The 18,514-nt window shown below is 39.9% G+C and overlaps 1 protein-coding gene across 1 annotated transcript; it reads left to right on the top strand.

Annotated features, from left to right (window-relative positions):
- The first annotated feature begins 6,418 nt into the window (after positions 1-6,418).
- On the top strand, positions 6,419-14,504 carry LOC306832555 (desmin-like). The gene is made up of 10 exons (XM_079357335.1): positions 6,419-7,102; positions 9,185-9,245; positions 9,518-9,613; positions 10,907-11,068; positions 11,149-11,274; positions 11,380-11,490; positions 11,713-11,822; positions 12,417-12,469; positions 13,068-13,159; positions 13,743-14,504. Exons 1-10 carry the CDS (start codon positions 6,522-6,524, stop codon positions 13,782-13,784), a joined length of 1,434 nt encoding a protein of 477 aa, XP_079213461.1. The 5' UTR covers positions 6,419-6,521; the 3' UTR covers positions 13,785-14,504.
- The last annotated feature ends 4,010 nt before the right edge of the window (positions 14,505-18,514 follow it).

Below are 18,514 nucleotides of genomic sequence, written 5' to 3'. Positions count from 1 at the left end.
CATTAAAAAATAACAATGATGTCGATCCGGCAGGCCGGAAGTTAACTTTGGCCAGTGAAAGAAATCGGAAAAAATCAAAACAAAACGCACTAAAACAAGCCCGCGAAGGGCAGACTGCTACACAAGATTATTTGCATCAAATAATCACACTTCTCTGTCATCCATTTTGCTGTGGTTTTTGCTAGGCTTTACTTGTTACAATAGAAAATCAATGTGGATGAGACTACATCAATATGGACAGGCAGATCAGATCTGGTTACTTGCAATTTGTAAGGTGGAAAGTTGGTTGGTTAGATCGGATTTGGGAGAAAATCATATTTGGGCGGCAGTCTGAACAAAGCCTTTGAGACACACCAAGTACACGAGCAACATCTGACTGCCTGCTACCGATTGCCAGGTGGCTCTGCTCATCCGTTAAGTGACGACGTGTTTATGGCTGCTTGAATGATGAACTGGGAATGACTTACTGACGATGCCAGATTTTTATATCCCAGAATGATATTGATGCCACATTGAAAAGGGTTTGTCTTTTTGTATTTTTCGGTATTGGCCCCATATGTAAGGCACACTGTACACGGTGAGACCATGACGTGAAAAACACAAAATGAGGTGTTTATCACCCTAGTACAATCGCCTCCCTATCCCAAAAATAACTGAAGTAAAACAGGAACTTTATGTAAGAAACCCACAGAGGACCTCACAATATCTCTAACTTATTGTGAGTAGTTTATAGTCAAACGAAGCAAATAACAAACCAAAATAATAAATACTTTCTGGAATATCTAGATTTTTTTTTAACTAGTCCATGTTCAAAAAGGAGTAGGAAGAGGTGAAAGAAATTTATCTAGTCCTACCCCTTTAGATTTATCAATCCAAGGCCTACACTTTAAAAAATAATAATACAGTTAAACAGGGGAGCAACAGAAATCCACAAATAAAACAAGATAACACACATCAATTGGTCGACGGGACAGACCTTCCGACATCTAATATTATTCCATTGTAATAATTAATTCTTCAACTCTATATTGATTTGATTATTCAGAAAGCTAACTAACCTAGACATAATTCTGTTTTGTCACAGTCCAGTGGCCTTTGGTATGACTTATGAATCACATGGGTAGATTTGAGTACTATTTCAGGCACATTGTGTTGTCACCGGCTTTTGATATCACATATCCCGTAAGATGGACCTAAAATAGATCTGGAACAAATATCCTTGTGGAGGCCCATAAAGTTGCTCCGGGATCAATGTTACACAGTTGCATGCAATCACCGATATGCAAACACACTCACACACACTCACACACACAGTCTGTATATATCTCCCTCTCCCTTTCTACCTCTCTCCTTTACTGCCCTCATCCATTTGTCCTTGTGTCACTCATGCATGACAGCTCAGCTCATTGGCATGTGTGTATGCGTGTTTGGTTGGTTGCTTGGCAACTTGCTTCAGTGTTTATGAAGGATAAAACCAGCTGAACAGCCTTCACCTATACAAACATTTAAGGTCATATTAATGTATGACAAGATTGTCGCCATCCTTCACTTTGTTTTCTCTGTCTTTGCCTATAATACTGCACCTATTATCACGCTGTGCAGCTGCCAGATCTGACTTCTGTTTATATCGAACCAGTGACTGTTCACTCAAATTCACATAGTTACCTCTGTGGAGTCAACAAAAACACAAACTCCCTGTTACTTGATTTATGTCCTTTTATTTAAAAAAAAAAAAAGGTCGTCAAGCTATTTCCTATAGTGGCATTCTCCTCTCGTGTCATCCACACTGCTTGGCTCCAAACAGTACCCGCATTCCACTGGCAAGAGACCCCCCACCCTGCCCTTAAAATACTGCACCTTTGGGAAGTGATGACTGAGTTAAGTATGTCCTGCGATAAGTGTACTACAATCAGAATCTTTATTCTGGGAATTACTTTGAATCATATGTCCTTCATTATTGATTTCATAGAATCTTATTTTGAAATGATCAGGGAGGTGCAACAACATCTACACTTTACTTTTTTGAAGATTCCTGTTCTTAAGAATGTAGATAAAGCCAGCACGTATAGACTGTGACAGAGTTTGGAGAGTTACTGCTGATATTTTGACGTTACAACATTACGTCCCGTCTCAAAACAAAATCATGACATGGCTGAATTTGTTCTGGCTGCTATGTGCATTTGATATTTTCAGACATGGTGCATGTGCGTGTCCGTGCGATAACTGTTTTCCCAGCCGCACTGCGATCTTTGTGCTAATTTAAGAGTGTTTACCAGGCTACAGGTCAGACATTGCTTCTGTTTGTGGTTGTTAGGGAACTTGTAGGTAGCTCATTTTCTTTCCTGTCCCCATGATGTGGTATTCGGATGGGAAACTCCAGGATTGCTGCTATTAAGTCACATGATGCTCGTATCAGGTAATTTTATATGATCAACAGCAGAGAAAAGCCCTCACATCATTTCCAGGACCTTAAATGCAGTCAGCTGGGGAGTTTTTCTGGAACAGTATTAACAGATCTTGTATCTAAAACATTTAGAAGCGAGGTCATCGTTGGTTGGGTCTAAGAATTTCATCAAACTGTGTCATTCTTATACATATTTGCAATATACTTGTGATAAAGTATTTTGGTTGAATACCTATCGATACAAACTGACACATCACCAGTGGTTTTGATTAGGCTCACATCATGTGTTCAAGTATCTTTTTGTTGTCCATGAATTAACCAGTGTGACTCCCTGCCTTCTTTACGCATGCTCTGTAATCCCAAGTAGCTTGAATCTCCTGTAAAATGACTTGCTGAGACCTCCGCTCTCGACCTCAGTAGGTTCCCAAAGGGCCCTCCACCCACACGCTTTGGCACTCACCAACTGGCCCTTTGTACGTTGCTCTGCTGCTGCTGCAGGCCTTTCTGACATTAGAAGCATGGCTTGCCTACAGGTAACCACAGCCACAAAAGACACAGAAACCTACAAGTTTGTTACCTATTGTATTTTCTATACGTCTTAACAAATACATTTTTATTTATTTATTTTTATTTTAAGAACAGTTGCCATAGTTACCACAAGAATCTTCGATAATTATGAGGAAGGAGAGCTATGCAGGTTTTGGACAGCCTTGAGATACGTGAAATGTTTTCTCTTCAATTCTTCTTTTACATTGACCTTGCTGTGAAAATGTTTTCAAGTCAGAGCAAATTATCTCACACAAAATGCAATTTAAGATAATAAGTCACATTGAGAGCAAATACACTGTTTATAGAAGTGTTGGATTTTCGGTAGATATCATTTCAGAAAAAAAAAAAAAAAAACAGCCTCATAATTCTTGATTTTATTGACCTGTCAGGCTTAATCAGGCTCTGTCCCTTGAACCTTTGGGGGAGTGCTGGACAACAGTTCAAGCGGAAAGGCTTAAAATAGAACTGACACCACTAACAGCTGACACACACTGCTCTGTTAAATGAATACACGCACGACCACACGTGAACGCCTTCACCCTGTTTTACACCCTGACTGAACGCACACACTTCTGGACAGTGATGCACACACTAAATTTACTCTCCAAATGTAATCCCCAATTTTCTGGTTTAACAGAAAAAAAACTAGCTCAAATTACTGCAAAACACGATCAGCTTAAACAGACAGTGTGTAAATGGTGTGTACCTGCTTACTTTCAAGTCTTTTTTATTAATTTTCTATAATGTTGCATACGAAGGTCTTGACTAACAATCATTACATTCAATAAGTGCTTGTATTATGTAGAATTTGAAGTAAAATTTGTTATATTTTAGATCAAGCTACTGTTTATGTACTAGATGCTGACTGATACTTCATTTTTACTGCTTCTATTGGCTGCTGTGCCTGGAGAATAGGTCTTTACCTATTAAGAAAGATCCCTGATTATCAGACAAGAATTGAGAGCTCGCGGATTAATTTAATCTATTTGTAAATAGGCCTTGCAGTGCCAAGCTAGACTTCAGGCGAGTTTCCCATGATTTTCCATTTAACTACACCTACAGTACAGCATAATATGCCATGATGTCAACCCCCTGTCAACCAATGGTCTATCCATCCATTATCTCTTATCCATTATCCCATCTGGGGTCGTGGGAGACTGCAGCCAATCACAGCTGACATTGGGCAAGAGACTCGACACACCCTGGACTGTTCAGCCTCACGTTTACATTAACAGGGAATTTTAGACTCACAATTAACCTAAACAGACACCTTGCTGTGAGGCAACGGCGCTAACCACTGCACCACCGTACAGCCCCCAATGGTCAAGCCAAAGAGATTTTTTGTTCATATTTCCATCTCATTATGTGTTCCAACAAGGCTTCATTGGTGTCTTTCCAATGTTCAAACTTTTGACTTGTTTTTCTATTACTGCCATTAGTCCATATAGTTTTGTGACATCACACATATATGACTCATTATGAAAAAATGAACAAAGGCATTACTAGTCTCTTAGAGGAATGTACAGCCTCATCCAGATGAGGCGTAGTTAACGCCACCATCATAAGGCTCATTATCAACATCGTTATAGCAGACACATTTACTCTCTGAAGTCCCTGTGACACTGATCTGTGCTGAGAATCCTCACAAGTCTGAACTGGCTTTCAGCTACAGACAGGGTTGTCTGACATGAGCAACATCCGCTGTTATAGATCCCCAGCAGTCATTGAAAATGTTGGTCTTGGTAATTAGTTGCATTGCAGTGAAAAGGAGATAGAAATAAAAGTATGCTTTCCAGAAGGTTGTAGATGGAGAAAAGGTTTTAAGTGTGGCTGGTGGAGTGAAGCAGCATTAGTACAGCAGCTCAGTTCATAGGAAATTGGCTTGTTAACCAGATGATTATCAGTTTGACATCCTGTCACCAAAGCAAAAGGAATGACGTTGTACTTTTTTTTTGCAAATTGCATAAAGTTTACAACGTACGCTTCTGAACCTCAAAGCTGTGTTGTAGAGCAAATGGCAAGCATTTTAACAATTATCACACAACTTAACAAAGGAGTTTTAGCTTCTTACATCCTGGCCTTTGTGTTTACTATTTTCGTTGAATGTGAGTATATCCTGAAGCAGTTTGCCATTTCTTAACCAATTAGCCTGTACTATTCTAGCTGCCAACCATTAAGCAGCAAATATGCAACTCCACCTAAACATTTTAACATCAAGCCAAATACTGGAAGTAGGATGGGACATAAACTGATGATTTGAATATTCGCTCTTTGTGCTTTGAGCCAAGTAAGGTAAGGGCCCTTAAGACAAATTGAAGAGTGTGAGTGACCTTCCTCGCAACAGCGCTATCAGTCATACTATGTTGCTCCTTATGTAACCAAGGGTAAATGCATAACTCTGTTGTATATCCACAGCTGTTGGCAGAATAGTAAATCAAACTTTATAAAAGGTGAATCCTGTGCCTAGAATTTATCCTTTTAGTGATCTTTTTTTTGTAACCAACATTAAACCTGCATACTCTGAGCTGCAATCAGTATGTGCTTGGCTATTTGAAACATGTGAAGCTATTCAGAAGTGGATATAAATAAGATGTCATCTATTTTGGTCTCTTGACATATAGACTGTAGCTCCTTTGTGAATTATTTCCTTTCAGGATGTTATAAACAGACAGTGTTAATAGACACACACATACTTTCTCTACGACAACTGAAGAGACTGACTTACTCCAAACTCATTCGATTAAGATCCAACCAAGAACACACCGACGCAAACACACGCACACACAGACACTCCTTTCCAGCAGTTGAAACTAGACTCTCCGACAGCTGACTTGGGGGTTGGCAAAAGGCAACGATGTGGGGAGAGGAATGAGAACAGACGAGGAGGGAGGGAGGTCAAGGGATATAAAGAAAATGGCTGGAGAATAATAGACAATGAAGAAAAAGATCACAAAACTGCATTCATCTGTATGTTTTTTGTTTCTCAAAACTATGTGGTGACAAATGTCCAAATCTACATATTTTATATGCCATAAAAACGACCAAATAGGAAATCAACCTGGTAAAAGTCTAAAAGGCATTCCATTTCTGATCCCAACTTTAATGGCCCTGCGCCGTAAAATATTATTTTTAACATTTGTTTTTTTTTTTTCAATCATGTCTCTAGCACTTTGATTGCTCATTTAAAGTTGTAAGCTAACTAGAAAAGTAGCAGAAGTAGGAATGTACAAGGTTTTTACCAATCTTAACCAAGGGGGAAATCTTATGAAATAGTTCCCCCCCTTATCTCTCATCATGATCTGGAATGTGGTTAAATCGGGCAAAGCAATCAAGTCTGGACAAATGGGGTTGATGTACAGTGGAGGGGGTGGAGTAAAAGATATTGGCAGTGCAAAGTGGGCGAAGAGAGAGGTGGGGTCCAGATATGAGTGGGTGTGGTAGATCTACATATAGCTGCGCTTGGGGTCTGGCATTTCTTCACTTCGGATCTCTCCCAGTTGCCCAGTTGGACAGTTGGGTCTCAACACTTTGAAACACTCCATCAAGACAACCGAACAAAGTACCAGCCATGAGCAAATCCTACTCTTCCTCGGCCCAGTCCGCCTCCTCCTACCGCCGCACCTTCGGCTCAGGCGTCAGCTCAGCCCCAATGTCCTCTCTCTTCTCCTCTGGCGGAGGAGGTGGTCGCAGCTCTTCAAGCCAGATGTCCTCAAGAATCTATGAGGTGAAGAGCAGCAGTATCCCCTCCTTTTCGAGCTACAGGGTGTCCTCTGGAGCTGGTGGAGCAGGGTTCGGTTCCACTAAAGCAATGCGCACCTATGCAGGTGAGAAACTCGACTTCAACCTGGCTGATGCCATGAATCAAGACTTCCTCAACACAAGGACCAATGAAAAGGTTGAGCTCCAGCACCTCAATGACCGCTTTGCCAGCTACATCGAAAAGGTGCGCTTCCTGGAACAGCAGAATGCAGCACTGTCCGCGGAGATCGAGAACTTGAGGGGCCGCGAGGGGCATGGGCGCGTTGCTGAGATGTACGAAGAGGAGATGAGGGAGCTGAGGAGGCAAATCGAGGCTATGTCCAACCAGCGGGCCCGAGTGGAGGTGGAGAGAGACAACCTGGCTGATGACCTGCAGAAACTCAAGCTCAGGTAAGTTACAGTATGGTGAAATGATTGTGTAGACCACTTGTTAAACAATGCACAAGACGGTGGATGAATGATTCAAACAGGTGTCATTAAGAACACATGATACTGTTTCATCAACAGAGGGACTTTGGCAGCAGCCAGCAACTGTTCCAGAAAGACAAACGGCAACTGAGTAGTTTAGACAATCTCTCTGTTACACGAGACTTCTATTATTGGTTGGAACAACTGTCTTTATAAGGAATGTTTTCTCTAGTAAGCCTTTTAAGCAAAGTAAACGACTGCTATGGTATTTTTATGTGAATTGTAAGTGAGCAAGTGCTTTTCAATCCTTTTATAAAGCTAGACTATTTAAGAAAAGTCTTGAAATTAAACTGAACTTGAAAATATGAACTTGGAATATAACTGAAAATTTGTGAGTCAGAACAGAAAGTACACATTTTAAGTTGCTAATCAATCAAATGAGCCTTAACATTTCTCTCTCGGCCACTATAGGGGACTCCAACAGTAGGTCTACAACTGCTGGTCGACCATCAGAAAAACAGATGCACATATATCTGGAAGTTAAAGGAAGAATAGCTTGAAACAAAGTTTGGAAAGTAGAAGAATAATGAGTTGTGTCAAAGATGTAAAAGTCCTGCATGTGGCATCAAAGACAAGTGTCTGATTTCCGCAGGGCTTCTCTTCTCTTTTGGAGAGAAGCAGTTTTGAGAACAGCTCCGCTTCAATAATTGTTCCAGTCCACCAGCTTTTTACAAAGGTGTTTTATAATTTATTCACAGGAGACGTTGCAGAGAGGATGGAGCGAGATTGGCAGGCCACAAGGAATAAAGTTGAAGCAGACAGACAGACAGACTAATACAGTTTCAGACAGACACACAGGTGAACACATTCACAGCCTGTATTTTTTTGTGAATCTTAGGTCAGAGTAAGGTAAGATAAAAGGAGCAAACCTGAGAAAATATCTTCTCATCCTAATCTGTGCGAGTGTTTGTTAGCTGTGTGTCTTGTCGGTGGGTGAAACACAGACAGGGAGAGACAGTGGGAGAGCTGTGATGTGGGTGTTTTTTTCTCAATAGTCTGTCTATAGCTACTCGGTTGGCTCTTTGAATTCAACATTTCTGTTGCCGCAACAGCGAGCAACATCACTTAAATTTAGCCGCAAATAAAAAAACACAGTTGGAACTGCCAATTCACACACGCCGACGCACTCTCTCACACATGCACATACACAGTTACTCAGTTTCTCTCCATCAGCCATCTTTAAATTGTTGCCTGCAGCATTCACTGAAGTCTGCCAAAGCACCTGCTGCCCCCGCTGAGATCAAAAAGCACACGGAGACATCGTGCCCCGCCGACAGTTACACGCTCGCACACTCACGCACACAGATGCACAGAATTCCACAGAAGCATCAGCAGCTAAATATAAAAGTGAAAAACATGGCTTGTTTTTACTCAACGTTGGCTGGTTACCACAGTTTAATACAGACGGCCGCTGAATATTTGTTTGGTGTTTGTGTCAAGTCTTTATATCTTGTCTTTGAATTGTATATTGTAAATGGGACTACTTGGGACTACTTTATTGTCAATACTTAGACAATAAAGTCCTATAAATAAATCAACTAGTCAATCAGTTTAAAGATATTCAAACTAAATATTTGTATATACACGCACGAATGTTGCACACATGCACTTTTCTTACGTTTTCTAGTTGGTCAGTTGGTAAATTTGGATGTTTAACTTTAGAAGAACTACTAGTCAAGGGGAGACATTTGATCCTCTGTGTTACCCTTTTGACTCTGTGCCAGCAGCTGCACGACAGCGTCAAGACCAACAGAGCACAAGTGGTTGTGTGTAGATAAAGTTTGACTTTGATGTGCCATCGCCTAGTCTGTTCTATTCGTGTAGCTTTACCAGCAGCCTAAAAGAAAAGAGAGCAGGAGGATGTAGGAGTGAGAGGTGGTAACTACTTTATATCTGGAATAATTGGTCCCCAGAGGAGGAGCCACCTCTCAAACACAGCTGTTGTCTTTGTTTGCCGTTAACTTTCTTTCTGCTCTTTTCGTTGTTTTTCTTCCTCCTCTCCAGACTGCAGGAGGAGGTTCAACAGAAGGAAGAGGCTGAGCACAACCTTTCTGCTTTCAGAGCCGTACGTCTTATTTTTCCCATTTTAAAAGAAACCCCGCAATGTTAGATCTCAACCCTTTTGTCATTTTGGTTTCATGAAATAATGAAAGGCTCCATCCTCATCCAACTTTCCCTCTCGTCTTCTCAACTTTCTTTCCACTCATTCTTTCCACTTTTTTCTACCTGAAACATTTGTCCTTGTTTTCTATATTTAATCTGTATTTCTCTTAATTTCCTTCTCCTTCACCTTTTCTGTCATAAACTTTTTTTTTCTGTTTTGGTGTTTGTATCCAGGATGTAGACAATGCTACTCTGGCCAGGCTGGACCTGGAGAGACGCATTGAGAGCCTGCAAGAGGAGATTGCCTTCCTGAAGAAGATCCATGAGGAGGTATGTGTTGATCTCTCTATGAAAATCTGTCTGGTCACCACACCTACAGCATGTATGTCAGTAGGGTGGTGTGTACTGTATCATATAACAGCTCTGTTAAGTTATACTGTAACTCAGATATATTTAAACCTCATGCAGCTATCTTTATGTGATCAAATGTGTCACACTTACTCACACCCATGGACAAACATGTATATTTACATGCACTGTCCTTCTCAGCATAAACACAAAACTATGGTGTCAGTTTTTATAGAAGCACATGCTGCAACAGACACATTTGTGCACAGTCACTCACAGACATCAAAGGACTTAAAGTTACATACTCAGAGGTTGAGCCCCCCCCCCCTCCATGAGTTTGACCTCTTAGAAATGCAGAACTGCTGATTGGTTGAAGAGAGCATGCCAGCTGCTGTATGAGGGTGTGAGTGTGTGTGTCTGGCTCCAAACAGATGCAAAAGCTATTTATAATTGTTGGTGGAGCTGACCAGCTAAAGCCCCGTTCCACACATAATTTGTAATAAAAAATTACAAAAAAATTTCCATTTCTATATAGTTGCTTCATTGAAGTAGTTTGTGGACACTCTCATCCCTCATTCTGTTGATTAAAGTGTAACCCTTTTGTTTTTGGTCAGATCTCATTAGTAGGCAAAGTGTCATGATTAAATTTTTTTTATGAACCCCCCCCCCCTTTTTTTTTTTTCAGCGCCCCAATCCGTAGCTTTAACAATCACCTTTTACATTTGTTTAAAATATGTTTTTCGACTTTATTAGATAGGACAGCTGAATAGAGACAGGAAATAAGAGTTGGGGGCGGCGTGCAGCAAAGGGCTGAGGTGGGACTCGAACCCACAGCTGCTGCAACTAGGACTACATCCTCTGCAGAACAACCGCTCAGCCATAAAAAAAAAAGCCTTACTTTTAATATCTCTGACAATCGTAATGCACTATTCAGTGCTAATGTTCAATCATTCATTATATAATATTTCCTCGAAGATCATTTTCTTCGCGGTTTCTCTGCCTTGATCAGTAATGTCTGTCGTCAAAGGACATTCAACCCAGGTTTGTTTAAATAGGGTTAAACGCAGGTTTTATTGTTTTAAACAATATACTACCTCTCTTCTTTAATCAATGTATTTGGTTAAGAGGTTAATTGCCTGGCCTAACATAGGATGTGAATGTCAGCCCCTAAGCGCTTAACTTTTTGTCCTTTTTTAAAGCGTAATTATCTAATTAACCGCTCTGATGACAACTATAATATTTTTATTTATAATTACTTTCTGTATCCTCCTGCAGGAGATCCGTGAGCTGCAGAGTCAGATGCAGGACACTCAGGTCCAGGTCCAGATGGACATGTCCAAACCCGACCTGACTGCTGCTCTGAGGGACATCCGCATTCAGTATGAGGGCATCGCCGCCAAGAACATCGCAGATGCTGAAGAGTGGTACAAGTCAAAGGTGGTTACAAACACATAATCACAAAAACAAAGTCCCCTTAAGATGATCGATTGCTAAACCTCATCCCTTCTTGTCCTCAGGTGTCTGATCTGAGCCAGGCTGTGAATAAGAACAATGATGCTCTGCGTTCGGCGAAGCAGGAGAGCATGGAGTTCAGACACCAGATCCAGTCCTACACCTGCGAGATCGACTCACTCAAGGGAACTGTAAGAACCGTTGTTCATACCATTTATTATACGTTTCTGTCAAAACACACAATTCAGTCAGCCCCCTCTGTTCCACCTCTAACATCCCCTCTCTGTCCCATAAAGAACGAGTCTCTGCTGCGTCAGATGAGAGAAATGGAGGAACGTACAGGCCGCGAGGCTTCAGGTTACCAGGATTCTATCATGCGGCTGGAGGAGGAAATTGCTAAGATGAAGGTTATTATCTTTATCACTGTTCATATTAGAAAGTGGCAGGAACAGGCACCAGATGGACTGAACAGTGTGTGGTATTTCAGCTTGTACAAATACGATGGGTTTTTGTTTAGTTTTTTCTGTAGTCCTTTTTAGATCAGGTTCTTAAGTTGTTTTTTTGTTTGTTAGAAAGCTTTAAAAAAAAAAAAAAACAGACAATAATACTGCTTATGTCTGGATTTAAAGGATGATATGGCTCGCCACCTGAGGGAGTACCAGGACCTTCTCAATGTGAAGATGGCCCTTGATATTGAGATTGCCACCTACCGCAAGCTGTTGGAGGGAGAGGAAAGCAGGCGAGTGTGTTTGCTTTGAGTTTTCTTTGTTCAATGACAGGATTCCATACCATAACACATTAAGCCATATCATACCATACGGTAAGACACCACACAATACCATGCTAGACTACACCACTCCACACTAGCCTCGTTAGCCTTACCACACCATGACATGCTATATCAAATGACATGATCGGACATGATGTAATGGGATTTATTTTGTTGTCGACTTGGACACATTTGTCTTTGAGACCTTTCCTGCACACATTTAGATGTCTCACCAATGATACTAATTACATGAAAAACATGCCCGCGTGTAAACAGTGGACACACCATTTAAAAACAGAAGCAAGTTACATAACATAACATATTACACAATGTCTGCACAAAACAAAACTTAGATGAGAGAAAAAGAGGAAAACACCATGACGCTGTTACCCAACCCTCACGACCTTAGGCATTATTTACAATTAGAATGAGGTGGGCACAAAGAAGTTTTAAAACTGTTCAGTTTGCACTGAGGGGCTTAATGGATGTCATTGATAGGTAGTTTGTATTTGTATATGTTCCCAACATCACTTGCTCTTAATCCTGTGCTCTTCCTTTTTGCAGGATCACTACTAATATGCCAGCACAGTCTGCTTATTCCTCCATTGGATTCAGAGGTAGGAAACCAACACACGCACTGCTTGCTTCACAGAGACCCACACAATCCATCATACATTCCAGATGAGCCAATAGAGGGGATAAAAAGGACTAATTATAGCCTCTGACTGTATATGGTAACTGCTATTCTGAGGCCATTGCGTCTTGCACACTGCAGTGACACGTTTTGACCACTGTGCGGCGACATTTGTCATGCCATAATTCACAAAGGCAATCAGCCGCAAGGTTTACATCAATAATCACACAAATCTGCCCACACACTTGATGTATTAACAGTCCAAATTTGTAATTAATCTTTGGCAGTACCTCCCTTCACTCTGCTTAAATAAAACAATGAGCAGTAATTTAAGGTGATGGATTAGGTACAGCAAGATTTATTACAACCCCTAACTTTGAGTATGAGTTTGATAATACTTTTAAGTGGCAGTCACAGCAGCTGCACACACTGTTTCATTGTTCCATCAGGTTGTTCAAGGCCAAATAATCCTCTTAGGAGCAATGCTGAACTAAAGTCTTAACATTGGATGCACTTGGTGTAGCTGAAGCAAAACTGATTGTCTGAAAAAGAATAATAGCTGAATGAATGTGTTTTCGCAGAGACCAGTCCTGAGTCGCAGCATCAGCGCTCCTCAGAGCTTCACTCCAAGAAGACGGTGCTCATCAAGACCATCGAGACCCGCGATGGCGAGGTTTGCAAAAACACGCACATAATCAAAGATGTACAGTAAAACTGCAATATGAGGCCTGCACCTATGCATCTTAGATATTAAGATTTTATTTTGGTGGTTATATTCTTATCTAGATGAAGTTTTCTTTGTGCCAGGGCGATAGTGCCCATTCTGTAAGTCTCATTCCAGTATCCCAACTTTTTATTACCTTTTCACTTCACAAATGAGTCTTCAAGAGAAGCTCTTCTATTGTTCACCACTTTAATATATCCTTGACTAAAATAGCCAACATTTTGCATGTGGCCATTAAAGCACGGACCTTATAAAGACACTAAAGCAACCTCTCTAGTTTTGCCTGAAATCCTAAAGTTAGCATCAACACTGATTAGACACTTAGTTGAGAATTGTAACCCTAAACACGGGCTTTCAGGTTTCTTTTTTGACTGTTCTTCTTGCACAGCACTTCACTGTAAACAATACCTACTTGTCTATAAATGCAAAATACTCTCACGTATAGTATCCAACACTCTGCAGTTCTTCACATGGGTAGTGTATGTGTTTTTTTCGCCTTCATATGAATTTACAACACCTCTTGTTTCCACAGGTTGTCAGCGAGTCCACACAGCACCAGCAGGACGTCATGTAAACTGGAAAAGGCAACTTTAGAAAGAAAAATCTAAAAAAGAATAGAAATATGATACAAAAAATGACATTTTTCTACCACTACTATTAGGATTTATTAGCTAAGCCTTTAAAAAACATGTGTAACATTTCAGCTATTTTAAAAAGAAACACTAGTATACATCTGTAGACAAGACACTGGCTACTTGATAAACTACATAGATGCTAAATGAAGGCACAATGCAATGCCTTTAGCCTGGTTTTTAATAAAGTTCATTCCAGGGATTATACTCTTATTTGTTTTTCTTTCCTCCTTCAAAAAAAACAAAACACATTTGTCTACGTTGTCTGGAAAAAAGTCCCTGCCAAGAGTTTTAGACCGACAAGAAGACCCAACGTTCACTTGGTACTCCACTGGGCCTGAAACACTTTTGTGAAATGTAAAAGTGCAACAGAATTTTTACTGCAATTATTCCATGTCTCTCTGTGAAAACATGCACGTAAATAACTTGACAAAGGAGCGTTTTTAGTTGTGCAACATATAAAAGGAAAGTGAGAAGATGATCTTAGGCTTGAAATGTGTCAGAAACACAAACATGAAGCTAATGGAAGAGGAACAGAGTAATGTTTTAAAGTTTGAGCTCTGTAGCATGTGCAGGGTCTCTGATCGTATGTGTATGGGTGACATGTCATGTTGCTTCACAGTGCTCAAAACATCTCCAAATAAAGACATTTGTTAACATTGCATGAGACTCAGATAGTTACTTACAGAAGTTGTGTAAAATGCAAATCCGTGCATACACCATGTAAGACAGCCTTTTTTAAATGCTTCATTATCATTCCTCAACATACGCCTTTATGAACTGCTCCTACACATTCATCATCTGATGAAGGGGCTGTGTTAGCTTTCTAAAATGATACTAGCCTGCCCAGTCAAGTGCAACCGTCCTTTATTTGCATTTAATTTGCTTTTATAAAGAAAGTAGGAGTTTATATTATCAGTAACGGGACTAGCATTGGCTCAGAGAAAGCGAACAATGTCTTGTTAATGAGCTGGCTCAGGCGACTCTTTGTCTCTAGCAAAGAGCAGATTAGCAGTGCAACAAGAATAATACAGTCTGTGCAGTTTGGGTCTGAAGTCACTGGACTGAAAATGTCAGCATAGATAAAGAGAGGGGGTTGAAAAAGGAAATACAGTAAAAGCAGACAGTAAAGCAAAGGGGGTGGCAGAGGGAGAAAACGAAAAAGAGGAGGATACAGATGTTATGAAAAGGATAGACGGCGACAGAAGAGAAAACGAGGAGGATTCAGGGAGAAAATATTATAAATACAACCAATGGAAAAAAGGGGGATGAAGAGTCAGTGCACTGCTTTTCCAGAGAGAAGTTGGCTAATGTTGGTTCCAGATTTCTGCCTCTATTTTTGTTTCTTTGCAACTATACAGCCAATCATTATGGGGTCACAAAAAAGGGCCGCCTTTGCTGCTGTTCAGTTGACTTTATTTTTTTAGCCTTTCCTCTGTCATCAGGAGAATGCTGAGGACTTTGTGAAAACACATATTTACAAAGCAATAGAATCAAACCCATTTTATATCTTAAAATTAGGCTTTGTGTTTGACAGACTTAGTGCAAAACAAGCTTGTTGTTACATAACTGCAGTACTGTCGTTTCTTACACCTCGACTGTTGCACCTTGACTTGTCCTGGTCACATGGTCTTGTGCCCACTGCTAACGGTCACGGCGGTGTCTTGGTGTTAGTGGAGTCACCTGCAATGGTCGTCTGGCATTCAAGCCAAAGTGGTGGAGTCGGTTGTGAGTGGTTTGTCTGGAAACCTTAGTACCCCGCACTTCTCATAAACAGGCCTGCAGCTGTGTGGCAGTAGCATAATGCTCTCTGAGTGCAGAGGTCCTTAGGTACTGCTCATCATTGCTGTCCATCACTCGAGTGGCTCCACTCCTCGGTCTGTCACAAACACTGCCAGTAGTTCTGTGTCTGCTGCAACTCTGCTGATGACACTTTGAGACACACCAAGTTCACAAGCAGCATCTGACTACCTGCTACCGACCTGATGGCGCACTATGGCCAGGTGGCTCTGCTCATCCGTTAAGTGACGATGTGTGTCATGGCTGCTTGAAGGATGAACTGGGAATGACTTACTGACAATACCAGCTTTTTATATCCCCAGAATGTTGAACTTGATGCCACATTTAAAAGGATTTGTCTTTTTGTATTTTTCGGTATTGGCCCCAATATGTAAGCCATTATGTGGAGGACACAAAATGAGGTGTGTCTATCTCCCTTATACAGTCGCCTCCCTATCCCAAAAATCACTGAAGTGAAACAAGCATCTTATATATGAAACCCACAGAGGACCGCACAATATCTCTAACTTATTGTGAGTGGTGTAAAAGTTTTTTTCAGTTCTCTGTGTCTCTTTGTGTCTTTGTATTGTCTATAATTTCTACAGTGAGAAAACTTCCTTTGACGAATTTCCTCGCTGGCATGATGTGTTACACTAAATAGAAAAAAGTAAGTGCATCCCATTCAATAAAGGTAAGTAGGATTTAAGTATCAATGGCTCCTTCAAACACATCCCAATTTGTTTTTGTTTTGTCTGAAGTAAGATTTTTGTATGTGTGTGAACTCGGTTATTTGTACCAAATGCAATTCTGTAATCACATATATGACTTTATAGGAAGAGACAAAAGAGACAATGTAATTGTGGAATCACAAGGTTTATGTTATTTTAGGTCCATACAAATTCATGCTTCATAATAATAATAATAATGAACAGCTGATTTGCACACACTTATAAAGGGTGGTAGGAAAATTAAATGCCAACTTAGTGGCAAGTAAAGTGTCAATTATTGAATTAGTGAAGATCATCGAAGGCTCAGTTTATTCAACATCACATGATGAAGGTTGACGAAGAGAAAAGTGCTTCAACCACCCAAAAAATAATCAAAGTAATTGGACAAAAAGGTAAATCAGACAAGAATCAGCTGGATAAATACTATGAGCAATCATAATGTGAACATGAAACAAAACATTTGTACATTTCCAAATTATTTACAAGTCAATATTTACAATACAAGTGTTCACCAACATGGATTCAGCAGTGATGAGCATCAAATAAGGTTATAAAAAAAAGTTTTAAAAAACCTACAATTTAATACCACTCGTTTATTTGGTCCCCAACACTCACATAAAATGACTACATTTTCAAGTTACCATCTTGTTAATTTTTGTTTTTCAAAATAGAATACAATAATTCTCCTGAATAATTGACGTCCTGTGTCACAGTTAACATTTTTTTTTACATGTCTAATCTATCTCTTTTTTTATTGTTCTGAAGTTATTTATAATGTGTGATTTCATTTTCCACAGTCTTAATGTTTCAGTTTGTTCCAACCACATAAAGCTCTTTCAAATGTGCAGTATAACTATGTTTCTCATTATTAGTTCTGTAAACCTGCAAAAAGGGGACCAAACAGGACTCAAGTGTAAGCAAATATCACTTGAACCTCCACTATTGAAAAACTTCTAAGTATAAACAAAAGTACATAGTCTTTTAAAAAAGGGGTTGATGGCTCCAATGCTTCGTCAAAGCCCTTTACCTGGTTGTGCTGACAGAGAAGAGAAAAGAAGAAAACAAAGTTGACCTGTTCAAGTCTAATATTCTTTGTAAACTGCACTGAAATAACTGATAAAATGAGGTTATGATATCCTTCTTCTGCTGAAAGTGGATATTGAAACACATCCCAACTCAGACTAATGTACTTCCACAATTTTGACTTTGTCAAATTTATAGAAATTGTGTTTTGTGCACCCTGGAACAAAAAAAACGTAACTTGCAAATATGAGGTTTTCCACATGACAACAAAGACACACTGAAACACTGACACGCTGAAAACGATTATACAAGGATTATCATGCAGTAATGGGTTATGCTGCAAATGATTGGTCTTTAAATGTCAAGTTGAAGTCCAGCTCAACACAACTGTGGAATCCTTTTGTTCATTTAAACCTTATAAAATGATACAAATCACAAAAAAGATCCAACATCATTATTCATGTCACCATAACCTGTGTTTGAGTACAAATTAATTCCATCTCTTCACGTTTATATTGTGTGGTGTCATTGAGGCCCCTATGGGTAACCTTTTGTCTCAGTGTGAGCTGTAACATTGGTTCAGTTGTTTTTCATTGTTTGGAAATACAGTATCTTCTTACCCAAGATGTTTCAGTACATGAAAATGGTCCCTTTCATTAGAGAAAACGTGCCTCTCTGGATGTTGGGTACAACAATATCAATTTCTCTGAGCATATTCTAGATGAAAAGCAAATCACAGGCAAATGCATGTACACTGAAATATATGCACACATTAACAATAAGTCTAGAAAAAGAAGGTCCAGTAGTAAACATTGGAGGGTGCCATTTGTAAATGCTTATATCTTTTTGCTATATCTGACCATTTACACAACATTATCTTCATCTCAAATTTCACTCTTCGCATTAGGTAATAACACTTCATCCAAACTTAGATTCACATTTTTAACCAGGCCAGGCAGAAAAGAAAACATAAATACAGCATATACAATAAAATGAATCCCCCTCTCCTTTGCTAAAAATTGGTACAATCCATTCCTTGCCAGGGGGCTAGTGTGTCCACTCACATAAGCGAGCACACACTTCATGTTGTTTATGCTATGTATGGTCCCCTTAAAACCATTTAAAAGATCTCATGTGTCAAA

Source organism: Symphodus melops (assembly GCF_947650265.1).
Source record: "Symphodus melops genome assembly, chromosome: 12".
Lineage (NCBI taxonomy): Eukaryota > Metazoa > Chordata > Actinopteri > Labriformes > Labridae > Symphodus > Symphodus melops.
The sequence above is the reverse complement of the archived record's forward strand: the minus strand, read 5'-3'. Positions and strand labels throughout refer to the sequence as shown.

Coding starts and splice junctions, on each gene's coding strand:
- LOC306832555 (XM_079357335.1), top strand. CDS start 6,522: ATGAGCAAATCCTACTCTTCCTCGGCCCAGTCCGCCTCCTCCTACCGC. Junction 11,069..11,148: donor AAGAGTGGTACAAGTCAAAG/GTGGTTACAAAC, acceptor TCTTGTCCTCAG/GTGTCTGATCTGAGCCAGGC. Junction 11,823..12,416: donor TTGGAGGGAGAGGAAAGCAG/GCGAGTGTGTTT, acceptor TCCTTTTTGCAG/GATCACTACTAATATGCCAG.